At 50.1% G+C, this 20,811-nt stretch overlaps 2 protein-coding genes across 3 annotated transcripts in view; one reads left to right on the top strand and one right to left on the bottom strand.

Annotated features, from left to right (window-relative positions):
• Nucleotides 1-600: 600 nt before the first annotated feature.
• ABCG8 (ATP binding cassette subfamily G member 8) lies at nucleotides 601-18,733 on the bottom strand. 2 transcript variants are annotated; one of them, XM_043468445.1, is made up of 13 exons: nucleotides 18,449-18,733; nucleotides 13,080-13,184; nucleotides 12,052-12,202; nucleotides 7,805-8,043; nucleotides 7,210-7,342; nucleotides 6,849-7,118; nucleotides 5,082-5,244; nucleotides 4,917-4,994; nucleotides 3,874-4,073; nucleotides 3,378-3,454; nucleotides 2,433-2,700; nucleotides 1,306-1,433; nucleotides 601-1,221 (listed from the first exon to the last, which is right to left on the bottom strand). In XM_043468445.1, exons 1-13 carry the CDS (start codon nucleotides 18,731-18,733, stop codon nucleotides 1,084-1,086), a joined length of 2,235 nt encoding a protein of 744 aa, XP_043324380.1. In that variant the 3' UTR covers nucleotides 601-1,083. The 2 variants fall into 2 exon arrangements, with proteins under 2 accessions (XP_043324380.1, XP_043324381.1); XM_043468446.1 differs by having other exon boundaries at nucleotides 13,080-13,181.
• Nucleotides 18,734-18,880: 147 nt separating this feature from the next.
• ABCG5 (ATP binding cassette subfamily G member 5) overlaps nucleotides 18,881-20,811 on the top strand; it is a 28,503-nt gene continuing 26,572 nt past the window's right edge. Inside the window, exons 1-2 of the mRNA XM_043468447.1 lie at nucleotides 18,881-19,027; nucleotides 19,695-19,816. Of these exons, the coding sequence (XP_043324382.1) occupies nucleotides 18,891-19,027; nucleotides 19,695-19,816 (259 nt within the window). The 5' untranslated portion in view covers nucleotides 18,881-18,890. The remainder of the gene's footprint in view (nucleotides 19,028-19,694; nucleotides 19,817-20,811) is intronic.

Here is a 20,811-nt window from a genome sequence, read left to right as displayed (position 1 = left end):
ACACTTCAAGTAGTGATGGTCTAGGAAACCCAAGGAGAACATTCACTGTTTGCCTCCTAACCATCTACGTTGCTCCCGCTTGTTGTTTCAGACTCTGGTTTTCCTCTGAAGATAACTTCCTCTTTGCTTTCTGGGTACCTGTTTTGGGTCAGCTGGTCCTCAAAGCTCAGACAGGAAACACATGACCAGTCACTGCAAAAGGTTCCAGGCTGGTCTAAGACTCAGCCAGAGAGGTGAGATGTACTGTGAGAGGCCCGGCTGAGCTGACACAGTGTCTATAAACCTCTTTATCTTCTGGAGCCTTCCTGGGCTTCCAAGCCTTACAGTGGCCCAGGACTTGCCTTCTGCCCGCTAACTCCTATAGGCCTTTCTGACCTCACATGACTCCACCACATATTAGGCCTGTGACCTTACTTAGTAAACAGTCTGTGCCTCTGTTTCTTCAACCACAAAATTGGATACCGCCTACCACAAAGGGTTGTTTTAACAGAGAACTGAATAATGTGATCCACATAAAAGAGTGTTCTGCCCTGAATCTGGCGCAGAGCAATTGCTCAATAAATATTTAATTGTTCAGTTTAGCTTTTGGAGCACATGACCTCACACAAAAGAAGAGATGGCATCTCACTGGTATGTTTTAGGTCATTTTCTGTATTGAGAATGGCTCAGAGTTTGGGGACCCTGGAAGATGAGGCCAAACATTCCACTAGCTATTATGTTACTGTTTCCACATGGCCTAACTCCTCGATTCATACCTAATTTGCTCCCATCTTGTATTAGTTGCCTATACAAATATATATATCAAAAGGAAATAAATTAATGACATTGTAGGTGTCCCCCAGGTATGGTTTTCAGGTTCCCAGGAAACTCAAGCTTCAGCTGGTGATCAGAAATCCCTTCTGACTGTCTTTATTCTACTGCCATCCTGTGGCCAGGCTGTGCCTCTGCAGCAGTGTGGACCGGATGTAGCGGAGCTTAGTCCTGGGCCTCCCGGTGCCTGGGAAGGGGCTCCTTGGGAGGAAGGGAGTGCAGCTGAAGGGCCTTCTCGAGTCCCCCACCAGCAGGCAGGAGTCTGGGCGTGAATCACCAGTCCTGACTTGATTTCTGTTTGATGAACCTTAAGGACAGATAGTACAGGATCACGAAGCCACAACTGATGCCAATGACAAAGAAGTAGATGGCGTAGAGTGGATAAGAGTTCAGGCCCATGGAACTGAGGATCTGGGGACAGAGACATCAGGGAGCTCGTTAAGAACACGCTCAGAGGGCTGCTGTCTGTGGACAGCCAAGGCCTGGGCAACTCACCATGTCTCCCGGGATACGGATGGTGATGTTGCCAGCTTCCATGTAATAAGCGTGCCCACCAAACTGGATCTTCATCAGCCCTTCAAAACACCATCGGAGGAAGGACACCTTGGAAATTAACGCGGGCACTGGAGAGAGTGAGAGTCATATTATTCACAGGGTCTAACTACCTGCTTCCAAGGAAGTGAGCCTGCAAAGAGGCGTGGTGGCTCTGACCCAGGGGCAGAAAATCCCTGGAGGGAGCTGGGTGCAGGGGAGAGAACAAAAGGGCGAAAGAGCAGAGGGGAAGCTGGAGACATGGACTGCTGGGACAGAGGGGCCGAGTGGCTGCAGGATCGCTGTGCACTTGACCTACAGTAACTCCAGAGAGTAATTTCATTAGGTGTCCAGGATGTGCTTGACCTACAGTAACTCCAGAGAGTAATTCATTAGGTCCAGCACATGCTCAGCTTCACAGAACCTATGGACTTTGGAGTCTCAGCAGCCCCACACCAGAGATTACAGAGATGACTGAGTCTGTACCCTGACCCCACAAAGGCATCCTGGGTCAGGGAGGAGGAGGAAGCAGTGAACCCTGTCCGGCTCATCAGGAGAGGCCTATGGAAGGTGAAGAGTGGTGATCCACAGGCTCAGCTGTGAAGGTGTGGAGCCTGTTGGGGGCTTCAGAAGAGTCGGGTGGAGGCAGCCAGGAATGAGCAGCCCCGGGACCACTGGGACGAAGCAGTGACTGGCTCTGCGCCTTAGGGAGCTAGCGCTGCAGGGGTGAGGGTTCAGACGTGGCGGAACCAGGGTCATAGACACCAGACTATCACAGTTGGCCCAAGATCAGCTGATAGGAGCCAGGGCGGGGATAAGGCAAGAGGACGTTTCAGAAAGACACGGGAGGCAGGAGTGATTTGGCTCACTGGTGATGCAGTGAGGCAGAGTCAAGGGTGGCCCCTGGGTGTCAGCCAGGCTGTATGAGAAGGTGCCATCTGCCGCACCCCACCATGGAGCCCTTCCTTTGGAGCCTGCTCCCAACTCTGAGTGGGACCGAAGTGATGAGCTCACAACGCCAGAGGAAAGCAGACTGATCCAGCCCCGGCGGGCCTCAAAAAGCTTGAGCAGGTGAGGAGAGCCGAGCTCACCTGTCCACAGATTGTCCAAGCTTATCATGAAGCCCCCAGTCAGGTAGAAGGAGTTGTAGAGAGCGTTGCCGAGGAAGGAGGACATGTGGAAGGTGGGCAGCAGGGCGGCGGTGGCCAGGGCCATGGCCCGGCAGCAGAAGACCACGAGCCACACCAGCAGGACGTGCAGCAGGAAGGGCTCCAGGCCTGGGCGCAGGTTGGCCAGCCAGTAGATGGGCATCCCATAGACGATGATGTAGACACAGTGTTCGGGAAGCTCCCCCAGGATCTGCAAGGCATGCGAGCCAGCACCTTTATCTGCTGCTGATCTTTCCGTGTTCAACGGCAGCAGCCCCCGGTGTCCCCAGCCGTCCCTCCTGGTGGTGACTGGGGTGGCCACCAGGGGGTTAGTGGGCACAGGTGTGTGGGACCCACAAGCATGGACTCACTGCTGACTTCCCCCTGCAGGTGCTGTATGCTCCCTCTAGGGCATTTCAGAGCTCTGGAGACCTGGTTTCAAGTCCTCACTCTGCCTACCCAGACACGGTATCTGCGTGGCCTGGAGGCAGCCACTTAACTTCTCTGAGCCTCCACTTCTTTGAAATGAGGACCATCAAACCTTCCAACCTGCTTTCCAGGGATGTGGAGAGACTAGAAAGGTGAAGTACGCTAGGTGTAGGTGTCCCACCTCTTCTTTGTTAGGTTTCAGGTGGCCAGAAAAATGTCATTCCTGGTCCACGGTCCTGGCCTTCTGATAAATGTTTAAAAAATTTATCAGAGACTCATCAAGTCTCTGAAACTCTCCTAAGGATTGTGGCGTCTGCAACCACAGATGATGCTCAGCCCCACCGCTGAGCAAAATGCTTCCCTGTAACTTCTGTATGATGTGGAGAAGATTCTTCTGCCCTCTCTCTGCCCTCTTCTGCCTCTTCAGAGTGGCACTCACTCTGAAGCCTGACCAGTCACCTTGGCAAAGAAATATGGCCCGGCCGTGTACAGCCCATCTTCTAGTTCATAGTAAAGCAGTGCCCTCTCTGAGTGACCTAAAAAGGGGAGAAAAGGAGAATGAAAAAATGAAATTACAGTGTTGCTGTTTTTGAGTCTCTCTTTGTACAATTAAAACTAGTTTTATTGCCTCGATGTCATATATTTTTTTTAAAAAGGCAATTTTTGATCCTAATTTAGATGTTTATAATTCTGTGACTTGCGCATTGCTGTCAATATAACTCCTGCTAGGAGAGAAAGGCCTCATACTCCTAGGTAATTTGTTCTCATGTGCATACTGATATTAATATATGAAGTTTAAAAACAACCCTCAGCTTTTATTTAGCAGTCATGGTGAAACTGTTCAGCAGACCTGTCTCCTCCAGGAGCTCAGCAGAACTCAGGCCAACCCTGGTCCAGTTCAGAGCATGGCTGACACAGCCGTGCGTGTGGGTCACAGAGAGCAGGCCACACTCACATTTGGAGATGACATCCAGGATCACGTTGAAAGGGACAAGAGCTCCGATCATGAACAAGAGGGCCGCTGTGTCCGTCAAGGAGAGCTGGACAGCCCCGTGGCCGTAGTAGAGGAACCCGATGATCAGGGACATCAGGCAGGCCTCCGCCCCATGGATGAGGAGGGTTGGCAGGTCTCGGAAATCGTTGGAAATCTGACGACTTAAAAAAACAGAAGAGGTGCCAAGGGAACACCAGACCCCAGCACTGTGACCTTGGCAATGTCCTGTAATCTCTGTAAGCCTCATTTTTCTCCTCTGTAAAATGGGAAGAGTGGTGCCCACCTCAGTTACTGTGAGGATCAAGTGAGGTGACTGATGAGCGCATCTGTCTCACAGTGGGTACTCAGGAAATGATTGTGACTTTTACCAACACTGTATCACCTTGCAATTTTATTTAAAGAAGTCATCCTGAGGAAATAAGCAATCAGAAGTGTAACGATGTATGTACAAGGAGACATAAGACTTCTATCCCTGGGTCAGGAAGATACCTTAGAGGAGGAAATGGCAAGCCACTCTAGTATTCTTGCCTAGAAAATCCCATGGACAGAGGAGCCTGGCAGGCTACAGTCCATAGGAGAGAGTCAGACACAACCAAAGCAACTTAGCATGATCTCATTTATATATTAAAATATTTATGTGCATGGAAACATCTTGGACTCACACCAAACACTCAGATTTCGTTTTCTGAGCCCTATGAGGGCTTTCGTAGCAGGGAAACTTCCCTTGTCCACTTGAAGGTCTCCTGTATCGATTTAATTTTTTACAATGATTCTGGGTGATTTCTACGAGCATCTGGCTAGCAAGGAAATATTGATTTTGTTTAAAGAATCAAAGGAACAGGAATTCTCTGTATCACATGGAGGGCTGGTGCTGTTTTTTTTCAAATGACTCTACCTCTTCAAATTAAATTCCTCCTTCAAATTCACTTTAGCTCTAAAGGGCTTGATTTGATACAACTAAGACTTTTGGGGGCCAAGGGGGTGATGAAGTGGCAAATAATTACCGGATCAGTGTGGCAAACTGCTGTAGGGGGCCGGGCAGCTTAGTGGGAGCCTGGAATGGGTTGGTGTCAGGAGCCGGGCTGTCAGGAGATAGAGAGTATCACGGGGGTGTAGGGACAGCCACTTTCTGCAGGGTGCTCTCCCCCCAGGGCCACCCATTGCCTTACCTCTGCACACAAGTGCCCACACCCGGCTCCTTCGACTCTGCTGTCCATAGAAAGTCATCAAAGCCACGCACTTTTTCTTTAAACAAGGCCGCAAGGGACCGAGCCTTCTCCCTGGTGGCCACTTCCTGCTCTTTGCTTCGTCTGTCAATGCTGGTCAAGTCCACTGTAAGCAGTGGGAACGGGGCCCTGGGTGACCTGGGTCTCACAGGGGCTCCTGGCCCACGATGCGGTCAGAGGGGACCCTGGGACACGCTCCCCACCCTCTGAGAGTGGACCACAAAGTGATGCTCAGAACAGACAGAGGCAGCGAGATGCCCAGGGGGAATCATTCACCTCTCTGCCTCTTTCCTCTTCCCATTTTCATGATACATCTCAAGGCAGGAAAACATCTCAGAGGGGCCTTGTAAATCATCAAGGGTCCCCTCACTGTGTAGGGCCATAACTTCAAGTGTCAGATTCTCTGGGCACTGCCAGGCCATGCCCTCAGATCCGTGAGGGCCAACTGCCCCAGGGCTTGTGGGCAAGAACCACCCCCCACCAAAAAACAATAATAATATAAAATGAAGAAAAAGATTTGTTTTTTTCCAGATGTGGGCACCAGATTTCTGGCAACTTCTCTCTAGGGTTACAGTATGTTGCTTTCAGTGGCCAGGCTGGCAGATGCCCTCTGCCCCCTTATCTGGGGACAACCGGCCCAAGGATGACAGACTGGCAGGAAGCCAAGCTGGTATCTGAGCACAGGGAGATGGGTGACCTCCAGGTGAGTTCACAGGGTGAGTGAGTGCAGAGGGCGAGAGCGGGTGGGCCAGAAAGAGTGGCCTGTCCTCTTGGGGGGTTGGAGGGTGGATACTGGGAGAAGGGTGTTTCCTCCTGGGCACGGGAGGTGAGAGGCCCATTTCTGCACCTGCCTGCAAGGACTCCAGTCTTCTCATCTGTAAGGACGAAGATGACCGTGGCCTGGCAGGGCTGCAAGGGTCAAAGGGACACCCTCTGGTGCTTGGCACCAATGGGCCTAGTGTCTGCCCTCAAGGAACTGGTCCTTACCCCCATGTGTACTGGGAAGGTCCTTGCTACACCAGGCCATCCTGGGAGGAAGGCTGGGCTCCAGGTGATCTAGGTTTGGGACAAACCACAGCAGCTGCTCTCCTGGCCCTGGTGCAGCCATGCGGCCTGTCCAGCAGCCATGGCATTGCTCAGCACTCAGGACCCAGGGCCTGCTTTCAAGGTGGGCACCTGGAAAGGCAACTGTCCCTGCAAGATTTGAGGGCCATATGCTGAGGTCTCAGGACCCCAAGCAGGAAGGCATCTCTGGTGCTGATAGCAATTTTCATACCTAGAGATTCATGGGTCAAGACCCCCCAAAAGGCACTGAACTGGTCTGTGCCCTGGGCCAACAGCCTCTGGGTTCCCTGCCTTTGTGGGGGAACCAGAGCATGGCTTTAAGATTTCCTAGTGGCTGCCAACTCCAAATTTCCTGTTCTCCCTACAGAACCTGAATAAAGACCATAATTCCAGAAACTGATTCAAACTCTCTTGGATTCTATCTGCTCTGGTTTGGAGCTCTCATGACGTTCTTAATAGTCATGCGCACAAGGGTGTGCCATTCCTAGCATTTGATGCTGGGTAAACTGAAGCCTGTAATGCGCCCCATCTCCTCCCCTGCCTCCATCCTTGGTCCTATTCCCCTGAAGCCCCTGAGAGTTTCTCTTCTGCCAGGGTTGGGGTCGAGGGGAGCCCTGTTCCCTGCCTCTGGCCGGGCTGACTCACCATAGTAGTCGGCAGGGTTGCTGTACCGCGGACAGGGGTGGCCGACTGCGGCGAAATACTGAACCATGTGCTGGGCTGTGCCCAGGTAGATGGTGGTGCCAGACGTCATCAGGAGGACCAAATCAAACAGCCCGAAGATATCAGAGCGCGGCTGGTGGATGGAGATGAGCACCAGCCTGTTGCCTTTGGCCAGCCTGGACAGTGTTTTCACCAGGTTGTGGGCCGTGAAGCTGTCGAGCCCAGAGGTGGGTTCATCCAGGATAAGGATTCCTTCCCAAGAGAGAGAAGCCTGGTTTAATGGGCAGGACTCCAGTTGGACCGGATTAAGCCAGGCGGCTCACGTGGGCCCCTCCGGCCTCACCTGGGTTCCACAGCAGCTGCACCCCGATGCTGACTCTGCGCCGCTCGCCCCCCGACACGCCCCGCACGTAGATGTTGCCCACGCGCGTATTGGCGCATTGCCGCAGCCGCAGCTCCGCGATCACGTCGTCCACCTGGGTGAGAGGCAGGGCGTTCCCGGGGCTTTAGAGAGGCTGCGCGGGCCTGCTCCAGGCCAGGCAGATCGGGCTCCAGAGTAGAAAGATGCCTGAATTTAAGGCTCTGGCCCACATTTCCCTGATGCAATGTTTGTTCCCGGATTCTTTCCACGCATCCGGAGCATCTCCCACTGCTGAGCAAGGTACCACTTGCTGGGACTGTGGCCATGCCCCGGCTCCCCGCCGGCACGGATAACCGGAAAACAAGTAAGCAAATATTTATCCCACATTTGGGGCTAAGATGGGACAGCGGAGGAAGGAAGGCAGGGCTGAGCGTTTGGTGGACTTTTTCTGATGGACAGATGGTGAGCTGGGTTGTTCACAGTTGGCCTGGAATGGCTGGACCCTGAGGCAGGGAGGGAAGGATGGGCAGGGGAAGGATGTCATAGCTTCTTGGGGTCACTGGGATTAGTTAGTTACCCTTTTGTCACGCTGGGCCTGGGAGAAGTTTCTGGGCAGGCGCAGCTGGGCAATGAAAGCCAGGGTCTCCCGGACGGTCAGGTTGGGGAGCAGCTGGTCATGCTGGCGCACGTGGGCCACACACTTCCTCACCAGCTGTGGTGTGCTGGGCTGCCCATTGATCCAGATTTGGCCTGACTTAATCTTGCCTCCAGGGCCTCGTCCGGTGATCACGTCCAGCAAAGAGGCTCTCCCACAACCTGAGAAGCCACCAGAAATATCCCTGAGGGGGATAGCCCTCGTGGTCCAGTGATTAAGAGTCTGCTTTCCAATGCAAGGGACCCAGGTTCAATCCCTGGTCCAGGAACTAAATCCTGACCCAGAAGTAGGAACACTCCCCACTCTCCCCACCCTCACAACCTCCCCCCACCCTGACCCAGCCACATAGACAAATATTAAAGAGAAAATGTATTCCTGAGAATGGAGCTTCTGCAGGGGCCAGGTTGGAAACTTCTGCTGCCCACACACCCTCCAGCCACCACCTTCTGCTCTGTCCTTCCCTAGGGAAGGTGGCACAGCCCTCTGACCTGCATGGAACAGCCAACTTGAACATCCTTGGGAATCTTGGGTGTTCAGGTCAGGCTGGCCTGTGGTTACGTGATAGAAGGCCGGAGTCCTGGTTGTCACAGGACTGCCTGTGCCCAGAGTGTATGTCCCCTCCCCTAAGCAGGGCTGGTGTTAATTGCACTAGGAAGCTTAACTCTTTTTCCCTGGCAAACCTGCCAGCAACATTTCATCATTTCCCATCATTTGGCTCAGAAGCTGGCATTGTGGGAAAGACTAGTTTTGGAGAATTAATAAGGTGTCTTTTAAAAATGCAAAACTGGAACCTGTTTTCAGAAAGGGAGAAAAAAATAGAGAAGTAATAGATGTGGAAATGATTTTTAAACTACAACACAGTTCTGAATTTCTCTACACTTATTTTTATCAGTAGTACTTTTCACTTTCTCTTTAAAAAAATAGATCCATTACATGCAAATTAACGCCATCTACTTCTGAATGACATAGTAATTGCTATCAATTTGGGGAAGTGTCCAACTGGATCAGGTTCCATGAGATTCTGTGACAGCCACTTAAACTGCAAGTCAAATAGGGCTTAGGGTCTGGGAAGGGGTTCTTAAACAAAGCTGCCAGGAACAGCTCAGTCCAATTCCCCTAGGCAGGGTTTTAGTTTCCTTATTGTAAGTTCCTTTTGGAGTGCAAAATTTCCAAGTAGTTTTTAAACAGGGAAAGCGCCAACACACAGATGTAACGACTCTTCCTTGCCACATTCCCAGGCCTTCTGCAAGCAGCCCCCTGCCCATAGCCCCATGTCCCCTGTGCATAAAAGCAAAAATCAAGTGGCCTCTTCAGTCATCCTTCTGCTTATGGACCAGAGGTTCTCAGCATAGAAAGGGACCTGTCCACTGCCTCCTGGGTGCACCTCATTCAAGAGAACGTAGGAGGCACAAAATAGCCAGGGGGGAAGCCAGAGGGAGGGTTCTGGCCCTACTCCTGGGTCAGCCTGGACATCATTGGATCCAGGCTCTGGAAGCACAGGGGACTTTCCCAACACAGGGACCTTAGGATTCCCAATCAGGGGGCAGGAAGACCACATTTCCTGACAAAACTGTGAGAGGTGTGGGTGGTCTTTCCAGGGGAGGTTGCCAGGGTATGTTTGGGGAGATCCTCCATGAATCAGGAGAAAACACCCACAGGCATTCAAGACCCTTTGCCAACTCAGTAAATTCATTCATTGGAAAAGCACCACTGCTGATTCTATAGAAGCTTAAATGCTTGGGGCTGTTTGAATTAATTTTATTTTACTATTATAATTTTGGTGAGCAGAGTATGCTTCCCTCCTGGATCAGATGGTAAAGAATCTGCCTGCAATACAGGAGATGTGGGTTCGATTCCTGGGTCGGGAAGAACCCCTGGAGAAGGGAGTGGCAATCCACTCCAGTATTCTTACCTGGAGAATCACATGGCAGAATATGTCACAGGTGGTATAATTGATAACCTTTCTAAAAAATGATTTAAATAATTTCAGTCAAGTAAACCTATAGCTAAACAACACTAGCCTAGAGTCGAAAATCACACACTCAGTGTGTGATTTCTGCTTGGCCTCTCCTGACTTCCCCTTCAACCACAAATCAGGGATTCTAAGAGCTACAGGGCTGTGGTGGTCAGGATTAATTGTGATGACTCTTAGCTTGAAGTGCCTAGTTAGGCTCATGTGTTCCCTAGATCCTCAGTTCATGAAGAAAAAGCAGGTGTAACCAAAAAGCCACCAGGTGTTAACAAACAAATAAAATTGGCCCGTGAAGTTTCCACATTTTTCTTGTTTAGATCAGAATTGCAGGGCCAGGGCCAGCAGTTGGCAGAACTTGATCTGTGGGTGTTGTTTCAGTGACAAAGTTCATTTGCACATATCCTCTCATTTGATCTCTGGTTAGACAGTAAACAGAACTTCCCCAGCAGAAGACTAAAAATTTAGAGCAGATGGTCAAAAAGTTGAGTAATCTCTAATTCTGGAAATGATTAATTGGGAGGTATAAAGTGCTCCCTCTGACACTGTGTAAGGGAGAAATGCCTTTGATCTGTGTTTAAAAAATAAACAACAAACCCCAAGTGGAGTCAACTTGTGCTAAGCCCCATGTCCCCAGACTGAGATGTAATACCTAATTTAATTATAGTTTCAGTCTTTCCTGGGAATAGAATCTTAAACCAGCCCATCTGAAATTGCCTGGTCAGCACTGATAGACCCCTTCTGTCCCCCAGAGAAAGGTGACCTTGCCTAAAACAATCAGCCCTTTGCTAGAATAACTTCCTTGTCCGATTTCATTCTGCCTGTAAAAATCTTTCATTTTGTACAGCTCTCCAGAGCTTTTGGGCTTCCCAGGTGGCACTAGTGGTAAAGAACCCACTTGCCAATACAGGAGATATGGGAGACGTGGGTTTGATCTCTGGGTTGGGAAGATCCCCTGGAGGAGGGCATGGCAACCCACTCCAGTATTCTTGCCTGGAGAACCCAATGGACAGAGGAGCCTGGCGGGCTGTGGTTCATAGAGTTGCAGAAACAGTCAGACACAACTGAAACAACTTAGCATGCACACCAAAGCTATTGGGCTGGAGCTAACCTCTTATGGAAAAGTCCAGGTAAACTTTCCAGTCCACACAATACTTTCTGCCAGGTGGGATGCTGCCCAATTCATGAATTGTTGAATAAAACCAATAAGATCTTTAAAATTTAATCAGTTGAATTTTTTTAAAAACATCTGAGAACCAGGAGACCAGAGTTCTAGTTCTTATTCTGCATTAAATATATGTCCTTAGGTAAATCATTCCTCTTCTTTAAACTTTGGTCTCACCTGTTAAATGAAGGGGGAGTGATGCAGGGGCAGGAAGACCTCCTCTAAAGATGTTTTCACAGTGGTCAGGAGAAGGAAAGGTAGAATACTGTGAAGGGAACACAACCCTGTTTTCCAAGCCCCCTTCCAGCTTGTTCTACACTTCTAAGTCTGGCCTGTGGAAGTGACTTTTTGAAGCACTCCAGAAATCTGAATTTTTGCCGATGGTTGAAGGTTGAACTAAGACTTGGGGTATCCAAGACATGAGTTGTGGCAGGGGCTGTGCCCACCCCCTGTCTGACTGAAATAGGAATCCAATGCGGAGGGGAGGACAATGAATGAGTGTCCCTTGTGGTGGAGGAGTCCCATGGAAAGAGCATTCAATTCCAAAGCTGCCTGATGCACTGGTAAGACTTAAAGTTAGTTAGTTAGGTCGCTCAGTCGTGTCCGACTCTTTGCGACCCCGTGGACTGTAGCCCGCCAGGCTCCATCCATGGGATTCTCCAGGCAAGAATTCTGGAGTGGGTTGCCATTTCCTTCTCCAGGGAATCTTCCCAACCCAGGAACTGAACTCGGGTCTCCCTCATTGCAGGCAGATGCTTTAACCTCTGAGCCACCAAGACTTAATCCTATATTAATGAAGGATCAGAGCTCTGGCTGCAGCTGCACGAAGCCCGCTTGTGATTCATGAAAGCTAGTAAACAGAGGAGCTGAGATTTGAACCCAGTCTGTCGGACCTGGAACTTGTGTTCTCACAACTCTGCTGTATTCTTCTCTTGCTCAGCAAAGTTCTGTGAGGAGCATCCGTTTGTTCGAGGGACTGCCCTGCATCACAGGAGAGAGAGAACCCATTGCCCCACTATTTGCCCCTAGTGATACCTGAGCTCCCTATGACGGCCAGCATCTGTCCACTCCTCATTTTGAAGCTCAGGTTCTGAATGCCCTGCTCACAGGAGTCCTTGTGAGATGTCCAGGGCATCTTGAAGTGAGCCAGCTGCTTAAACCAAGGTACCTGGGAGGCCATATCCACCTGTGGGGAGACATAGAAAGGTTCCTCAGAAAGTTTCAACTTCTGTTCAGCTCCCTCCAAGAGAAATCCTCCTGCCAAAATACAACATGCCTGAGGGGGTCCCCTAGCCAGGTTCTGTCAGATATGGAGGTGGGCTCCACCATGCTGAGAATCTGAAGCTGCCATTTCCAAGTCTGAAGAGGACAGTTGGGAAGCATGTGTAATAGCAGAACAGAAATAAAAACACAACATCGGGCAAAATGATATTTTCACTCAGCAGTGATTTACTAATAACAGGTGTTTAGTGTGTGCAAGGCATTGTGTTCATCTGTTTATTATGTCCCTTATCTCATTCAATCCTCACTGCAGACCTATAACATGTGTACTATTATTAGATTGGCTGAAAATTTCATCTGGGCTTTTCTATAACATCTTATATAAGTCTGTAGTTTGGTTAATAGTATTATCCTGTGGTTAATGTCTCATTTTTGGTCACTGTGCTATGGGTAAGCAAGACATTAACATTAGGGCAAGGTGGACAAAGGGTATATAAGAACTCTGCATTACTTTTGCAGCTTTTTCAGAAGTCTAAAATTATTTCAAAATATAAAGTTAAAAGTAAGTTTTAGATATTTTTTTCACACAGGGTCACATGGTTGGCTTTATGTTTTAACAAAGGTCTCGTTCTCTTTTTCATGCCCATCAACCTAAGCTCCAATATGTGTAGTTGAGGGAAGTTTCCATAGTGCTTGTACCCAACACATGAGGCATCAGTGTAGCCTGAACTCTGTCCTTAGGGGCAGAGATCCCCAGCTGGGACTCACCCTTCCCTTCTGCTTGGGGAATTGTTTGGCCCTCTCTGTCTGCTCCTCCCACCGGTCCTCAGGGGTATCTCTACCTGGTAGCTGAGATCTCGGACTTCCAAGGTGTTGGACTGGCCACTGTAGGTGAAGTACAGGCTGTTGTCACTTTCGGAGGAGAACACGCTGTCCTGGAGGCCCTGCTGGGAGACATGACAGGTGAGGAGCTTCTTTAGAAGAAGGACTTGGGAGGGAGGCGATCCGGAGAGGTGAGAGCAGGAGCTAGTGCAGATGAGATCCCAAGTGCGCAAAAGATGGATTTAGGCAGGAGGAGCCCAAGGGCTCTGAGAAAACGGGAGCATCCATGAGGGCAGGGCTCCTCTTCTCTACAGAGAAAACTGTGGGGCTTCCCTCCAGCTCCTGATCCCAGAGAAGCTCAGCCACAGGCTGCTGGAACCTGATCCCAGTAACCTATCGTGAACAAGACCCAGACCCTGGACTGGAGAGAGCTTTGTGAGCCTCTGTGTTCAGAAAAGGCCTTTTAACTTTCCCTTTCCTGAATCTGGCTTAGTATCTCATCCCAAACAGACTTTCTGTACCCAGCATGTGAGAGGAAAACAGCTGTCAACAAACTAATACTCAATACTTGTGAAGACATTGCCCTTAGAAAAGTTGCATCTTATCTTGATAAGGATTTTGCACAACAAAGCTCTTCAAAATTCTGTTGGGAGATTTTAGAGTAAGTCCCTGTCATCTCTGTTATCATCATCCTCTTCATCATCATCATCTTGCTGATTATGTTATTTTCATGTAAGTCACGAGCCATGTTGTATTCACATAAACATGGCTGCTTATCCAACTCTTTGCGACCCCATGCACTGTAGCCCGCCAGGCTCCTCTGTTCATGGGATTCTCCAGGCAAAGATACTGGAGTGGGTTGCCATGCCCTCCTCCAGGGGATCTTCCCAACCTAGGGATCAAACCCAGGTCTCCTGCATTGCAGGTGAATTCTTTACTCTGTAAGCCACCAGGGAAGCCCATGAATACTGGAGTGGGTAGCCTGTCCCTTCTCCAGGGGATCTTCCTGACCCAGGAATCGAACTGGGGTCTCCTGCATTGCAGGCAGATTCTTTACCAACTGAGCTACCAGGGAAGCCTGCTTTATTTGAATATACATCAAATAAATCATTGTTTCATGGTATCAGCTGATAATGTGAATGATACCATCTGCAGATCTGAATTCCTTCTGTTTTATCAGTTCAATCATTTAAATAGCTGAGACCCAAACCAGGAAAAACTTGCCTTAAAAGATTTCCACTTTTTAAAAATGCATTCAATTTCTGTTTCCTCAAGGTAGTGGGGGGGAAGTATGCATTCATTAACCAGTTCCTGTTGATTCCAATCTTCTCCCCTCAAGACTGCTATTCCCTCACTGATACATTCCTTCGATCAGTCAATCAAGCATCCAGCAAACACGAGGAGGCCCACAACATGCTTTAGGCTTGGAATTTGCAGTGTGACTGTGCAAAAGACAGTCTTTGGGAAGCTTAGAGTTTAGTGGACGAGACACTGAGGATGGAGCAACACAGGCCAGACACAGAGGCATGAGGTCCTTGACGTGCCCGATCAAGGTGTATTTTCACTGTGCACACAGTGTCCATGTGTGCTTTCTGTGAATAAAACATAGCTTGGGACTTAGGTGAAAATAATACCCAACAGTCTTGTTTTTAAAGCACCCCTGCAATGGTGGAGGTAAGAGGCACTTAAAAATGACATTGAGCCCAGTGGAGGTGAGGGAAATAAATATGGGTGATGGTCTGCCGCAAGCCCACTGTGAGTGGCCCCCAGAGTTCTGGGAGAGTGTGGAAACAGCCAACCAGAGCTACTTACTTGTTTAATGTTTGAAGCAATACAGTCAAGGTCATATATTATACAGAAGAACATTGAAAGATAAACAGCTAAGACAGCAGAAGGATTGTTTTTGGGGATGTAGGAACGAATACGGGGTGGGAGAGGTCACTGAGAGGGAGTCCTGGGCAGGTGGGGGCGGGGATGACTTTCAAAGCTATTGGTAAGTTTATGATGGGTATGGGAGTTCACTGTTATTTAAACTGCTTTGTCTGAAATATTTCAAAATATGTTTTGAAGCTGAGAGAGGGTGTCCACGAGGGGAAGTCCAGAGTCTTCCCAGCTGGAGGATCTGGAGGTGGAGGAGGTGAGGGGGTTGTGTCCTTGGAGATGGAGAATGAAACTCCTGGGGAGGTCACGGGCACCTCTGGGCTCTGGCAGGTCAGCCCTGACCCTCCCTCCCCACCTCTGCCACCAGCATTCCCACCGCCTAGTTTTCCCATTTTATTTGGTTAAACCATCTGCAAGTTTATCCATTGCTGAGAGACTCACTTGGGCTAACATGCATTCTGCTTTTATTCTTTTTTTTTTTTTTTTACAGATTTTTAAAATGTGGAGCATTTTTAAAAGTCTTTATTGGACAATATTGCTTCTGTTTCATGTTTTGGGTTTTTTCGGCCTCAAGGCATGTGGGATCTTAGCTGTCTGACCAGGGATCAAACCTGTACCCCCTGAATTCGCAGTGTGGACTCTTAACCACTGGACCGCCAGGGAAGTCCCTACTTGCTTGTTTTTAAAAGGTAAATGTCTGCAGGAGGAATGTTAGTTGGTATAAGGAATGAGTTAGCTCTGCAACGAACACCTGGGCCAGAAGCTCACCAGGTTAGATTTTGAAGGTGGAAGAGTTGCTGAGAAAGGGTTGGACATTTTGGAGTCTGGAGCAACTTGTGGTGGTGACCTTAAGCCTAGGGGGTTCCACTCTCCAGGCGCGAGCTTGGAGAAGGTGAAGGGTGATGGGGCCCTGGGGAAAGAGGCATCAGGATGAGAAGACAAATAAAAGAAAGGAGAGAGGTGTGTGCTACCTGCTCCTGGGTTCCTCCAACCCCTCTTCATCCTGGGCACAGTAGGCAGGCACAGGCCAGCCCGGGGCCTCAGCCGCCACAGGCAGCTCAACGTTCAGACGAGAACTCGTGGCTGGGCGGGGGCTGCCTCTGTTCCATTTTGAAATATTTCCCTTGGCTCCTAGGAAGGATTTGTTAGACTCTTCCTGAGGTTTTGACAAACCCTCTGTATTTTTCAAATGCTTAAATATCTATTCTGCTGACACCTTAATCAGTATGACTGTCAGATCATCACTTGAATTTCTGACAGGTGACATGGAAAAAAGCAAAAGCAGGTTTATTTGTAGATAACCAGCTCAGCTCCTGCTGGGCTACATTGTAATTTCTCCTTGTATTAACTTCTGATCATATTCCTGAGTCAGAAGCGTAGAGTAGAAGGAAGCTCAGAGAGCGCAGAGCCCAAGTTCCTTGTTCTCAGATGCAGAGGCTGTGCCCTGGGAAAGCAGTGATGTGCTGAAGACTCTGCACTGAGGCCTGGGCCCTTCCTGTCCTCCTCTGGCCAGGCTTTTGCCCATGGACTGAGGAGTCTGTGGGCCGAGGGGACTTGCCACTCTGGGTACTCACTTACGCCCAAATTCCCAGATGGCCTCAGGCCCACTCCCAGGGCTGTGTGAACCTTGTCCTCAGCGCATCCCTCAGGGCACCCCAGGTCAGAGGGGCATTTGTGTGTGGAGGCGTGGATGTAATGTGGGTGGGCAGGGTGGGGTGGCCATGCCGGGGTGTGTGAGATCATGTGTGGTGCTGAGTGTGGGCAGAGAAGGGAGACAGGCTGTGGCTTGTGTTAGAAGCCTAGAATTTCTTGGTTTACATCTGGCTTTCCATGTTGCGAAGAAGGTATGACAGTTTAGGGGGATAGAAACTATTTTATTTAGTAGCTTTTAACTTGACTGATAATTTTTTAAGTATCTAGACATAGGATACAGTTCCACTGGAAAAGACCCGAAAGATTGAGGGCAGGAGGAAAAGGAGGCGATAGAGCATGAGACGGTTGGATGGCATCACTGACTCAGTGGACACAAGCTTGAGCAAGCTCCAGGAGATGGTGAAGGACAGGGAAGCCTGGCGTGCTGCAGTCCATGGGGTTGCAGAGTCGGACACGGCTGAGTGACTGAACAACAACAAAGATATAAGATACGTAGCCCTCGGCCTCTTGTTCTGGGCACCATAAATGTTAGAGACAGGCTGTCACTTGGCACCTTGAGGAACAGGAGTGAAGGAAAGGAAATTGGAAATGGCAGGTCCTGCACCCCTTCCTGGATGTCATATTCGGGCAGTTCTTTGCATCCCAAGCTGTGGTGTCTGAATTGTCAGACCTTCTAGAAAGTGTCCTTTTCAAAAATCACTGGAGACTTTGTATCCTATGCAGGCTGTCCACACTGCAGTCACAGCTCCCAGGAATCCTTTCCTGGCAGACGTTGGCTCCCTGGGGTATTCCCAGAGCACAGTGGTTACCTGCAGTGGCTGGGAGCTGACTGAGAGGGTGGGCTCCTGGGGCCTGGCTGAGGTCAGGTCCTAGCGACTCAAGGCCAGTCTGGGTGGCCTGAGGCCCTTCCTGTGGGGTGGAGTCCTCAGTCCTTCAGTCTTTCTGTCTCCACCCCTCACCCCTTCACAGGCAACCAAAGACTGATCGAACAGTGAACAGAACAGCGGGGTGGGGTGGGGTGGGGTGGGGATGCTTCCTCTCTGTGTTCTGATTTCACCTCTTGCTTCAAACCCTGCCGACATCCTGATTTCAGTCAAAGGCCTTTTTTTTTTTTTTTTAGGCAAACATTTCTCATGTAAAATGAGGACAGAAACCCTGGACTGTCCTCTGTTCCTGCCAGCTCTCTCCAGGGTCTTACGACTGCCTGCTATAGCTGTGTTTGGGGCATACGTTCTGATGTTCTCATAAGCTTCTCTGCCACTCTGTCTCATCAGTTTGTTGCCACTGAGTCTCTGAACTTGACAGCCACGGGGACAGAGGAGACACCACAGTGTCCCCCGGCCGTGTGAGCACGTTTCTGTGATGGGAAAAGTGAAAGTCTCAGTCACTCAGTCGTGTCCGACTCTTTGTGACCCCGTGGACTGTGCAGCCCACCAGGCTCCTCTGTCCATGGAATTCTCCAGGCAGGAGTACTGGAGTGGGTGGCGATTTCCTTCTCCAGGGGATCTTCCCAATCCAGGGATTGAACCCAGCTTTCCCACATTGCAGGCAGACTCTTTACCGACTGAGCCACCAGGGAAGCCCTTCTGGGATGGAGCCGCATTTAGAAAAGAGCCAGATCAGCCCAAGTCGCAAACACGACATCATTTCCCTGCAGGAGCCACCTTCAGGCAGGAAGTGACCTCAGAGGCCCCCCACCAACCCCTGACCCCGCTTCCCTCAGCCCTTTGATGCCCAGGAAGAAGAGTGTTGCTGCTTGTGGACCTGGTGGTGTCAGGACCGAAAGTTCCTTAAGGAGAGAAGAGTCCAACTCACCCCCCACCCACCAGGACTCTGGTGACCCCCCATCACTCACCAAGTCATCCTGGGGAGCAGCGCTGCTCTCCAGCCCTTTCTCCTTTGGGGCCTCCTCTGCCATGGGGCGCCACGGTGTCTGCGCTTCGACTCTGCAGTTTCCTTTGGGCTTAGCTGCTGCTGACCAGGGCCAATATTGTCTGCTTCCCAGAGCCGGGCAACCTCTGGTCTGGCTCCCAGCATTCCTCTCTGGCAAGCCCTCCCACAAACATGGGCTGTGTGTTCTGCCCACTGCCGAGATAACGCACAGACACACTCTGACTAAAGGTACATCAGATAATGGCATCCACGACCAAGCCCAGGCCCGCCGCTGGGAAGTCCTGAGGAGGGCCTCCAGGGCCAGGTGAGGAGCAGACAGGACAGTCTGCCACTGGCTCCTTGGCAGAGGCCACTCCAGGGAGGGTCAGGCCAGAAAATCCACCAGTCTCTGCTGCTTGTTGGCCATGGGCGAACTCCCCTTTTTGACTCTTGGGGAGTCCTCAGAACTCCAAGTAAACAGAAGCTCCCAGTGCTCCCTAGAGGAGGTTCCTGCAAAGCCTCAACACAGCCTGGGCATTTTCCACGCCTCGTACAGTGTCAGGTAAGGAGGCGCCGCTTTCATCTGCCAGGAGCTTTGGGCTGTGGTCGGGGCAGCTGTGGCCTGAGGGGAGTGGGCCTCTGCCGTCTGCTGGCTTTCCTCACTAATGGGGGGCATGCACGGAGGCTTGGGCTCCCTCTTTAGTGGGTGTAGGTGGGGAGAGGAGAGGGGAAGGGCTCCCAGAGGGAACTGAGGAGCTGCTGTGAACGGCCCCTCCTCCTGCCCACAGCAGGACTGGAAGTTAAGACTGGAAGCTGTGCCCTGCCTCATGCCCCTGCGTTTTGCCCCTTGCCCCTTCCCCTCATGTCTCCCTGGTCTATAACCTGCCCTATTCAGATGACGAGGACTTGGGAAATGGGGGTACTGGGAATACGAGGTGTAATGAAACCAGGGGAAGGAATGCAGGGTCAATTGAAGGAATAAACAGTGTTCTGTTTGCCATCTGTCATCCAGCCAAAGAGAGCTGGCATTCAGAGCAGCTGCCAGAAAAGTCTTTACAGAGGTGATCTTCTGTCACTACCTGCCAGGTTCTACAGAGGACACTGAGGCTAAACCACACTTAGGAGCCTGTCCAGAGAGAACTTGGGCTGGGCAGAGCTGGGACTGGTGCTGGGGGACAAGGGTCTGGAAACTTCTATGCTGTCTTTCCCCTGTGTGGTTTCCCTTAAAGCCACCACGTGGGGCCCTGGTGGGACATTGCATCTCGCCGACAGAAGTGGACCAGGCAGATCCTCAAAGATGTCTCCTTGTACGTCGAGAGCGGGCAGATCATGTGCATCTTAGGGAGCTCAGGTAAGTCGAGGAGGGAGTTCCCTACATTTTCCATGAGGATTCAGAAGAGTCTTTGGCTTGTTTTGAACACCACACTAAGGAGACAGGTTTAAGCTATAGCAGGATGGACAGAAGTCTGACATTAGAATGAAATCTGATGGCATGTCTGACTATGAATAGAACCTGGTTGTTGTTTAGTTGCTAAGTCTGGCTCTTTGAGATCCCACGGACTGCAGCACTCCAGGTTTCCCTTTCCTTCATTATCTCCTGGAGTTTGCTCACACTCATGTTCATTGAGTCAGTGATGCCACCCAACCATCTCATCCACTATTGCCCCCTTTTCTTCCTGTCCTCAGTCTTTCCTAGCCATCAAGGTCTTTTCCAATGAGTAGGGTCTTTTTCAATGAGTAGGCTCTTTGCATCAGGTGGCCAAAGGATTGGAGCTTCAGCTTCAGTCCTTCCAGTGTATATTCAGGGTTGATTTCCTTTAGGATAGACTGGTTTGCTCTCCTTGCTGTCCAAGGGACCCTCAGGAGTCTTCTCCAACACCACAGTTCAAAAGCATCAATTCTTCAACCCTTAGTCTTCTTTATGGTCCAACTCTCACATCCATACACAACTACTGGAAAAACCGTAGCTTTGACTATAAGGACCTGTGCCAGCAAAGTGATGTCTCTTCTTTTTAATATGCTGTCTAGGTTTGTCATAACTTTTCTTCCAAGGAGCAAGGGTCTTTTAATTGCATGGCTGTAGTCACCATCTGCAGTGATTTTGGAGCCCAAGAAAATAAAGTCTTTCACTGTTTCCATTTTTCCCCATCTATTTGCCATGAAGTGATGGGACTAGGTACCATGATCTCAGTTGTTTTTTTTTTTTTATCTCAGTTTTTTGAATGCTGAGTTTTAAGCCAGATTTTTCACTCTTCTCTTTCACCCTCCTCAAGAGGCTCTTTAGTTTCTCTTCACTTTCTGCCATTAGAGTGGTATCATTTGCATATCTGAAGTTGTTGATACTTC

This window comes from Cervus canadensis, chromosome 5 (genome assembly GCF_019320065.1).
Source record: "Cervus canadensis isolate Bull #8, Minnesota chromosome 5, ASM1932006v1, whole genome shotgun sequence".
In the NCBI taxonomy this organism is placed as follows: Eukaryota; Metazoa; Chordata; class Mammalia; order Artiodactyla; family Cervidae; genus Cervus; species Cervus canadensis.
This window is presented reverse-complemented; position numbering and strand designations above follow the sequence as displayed.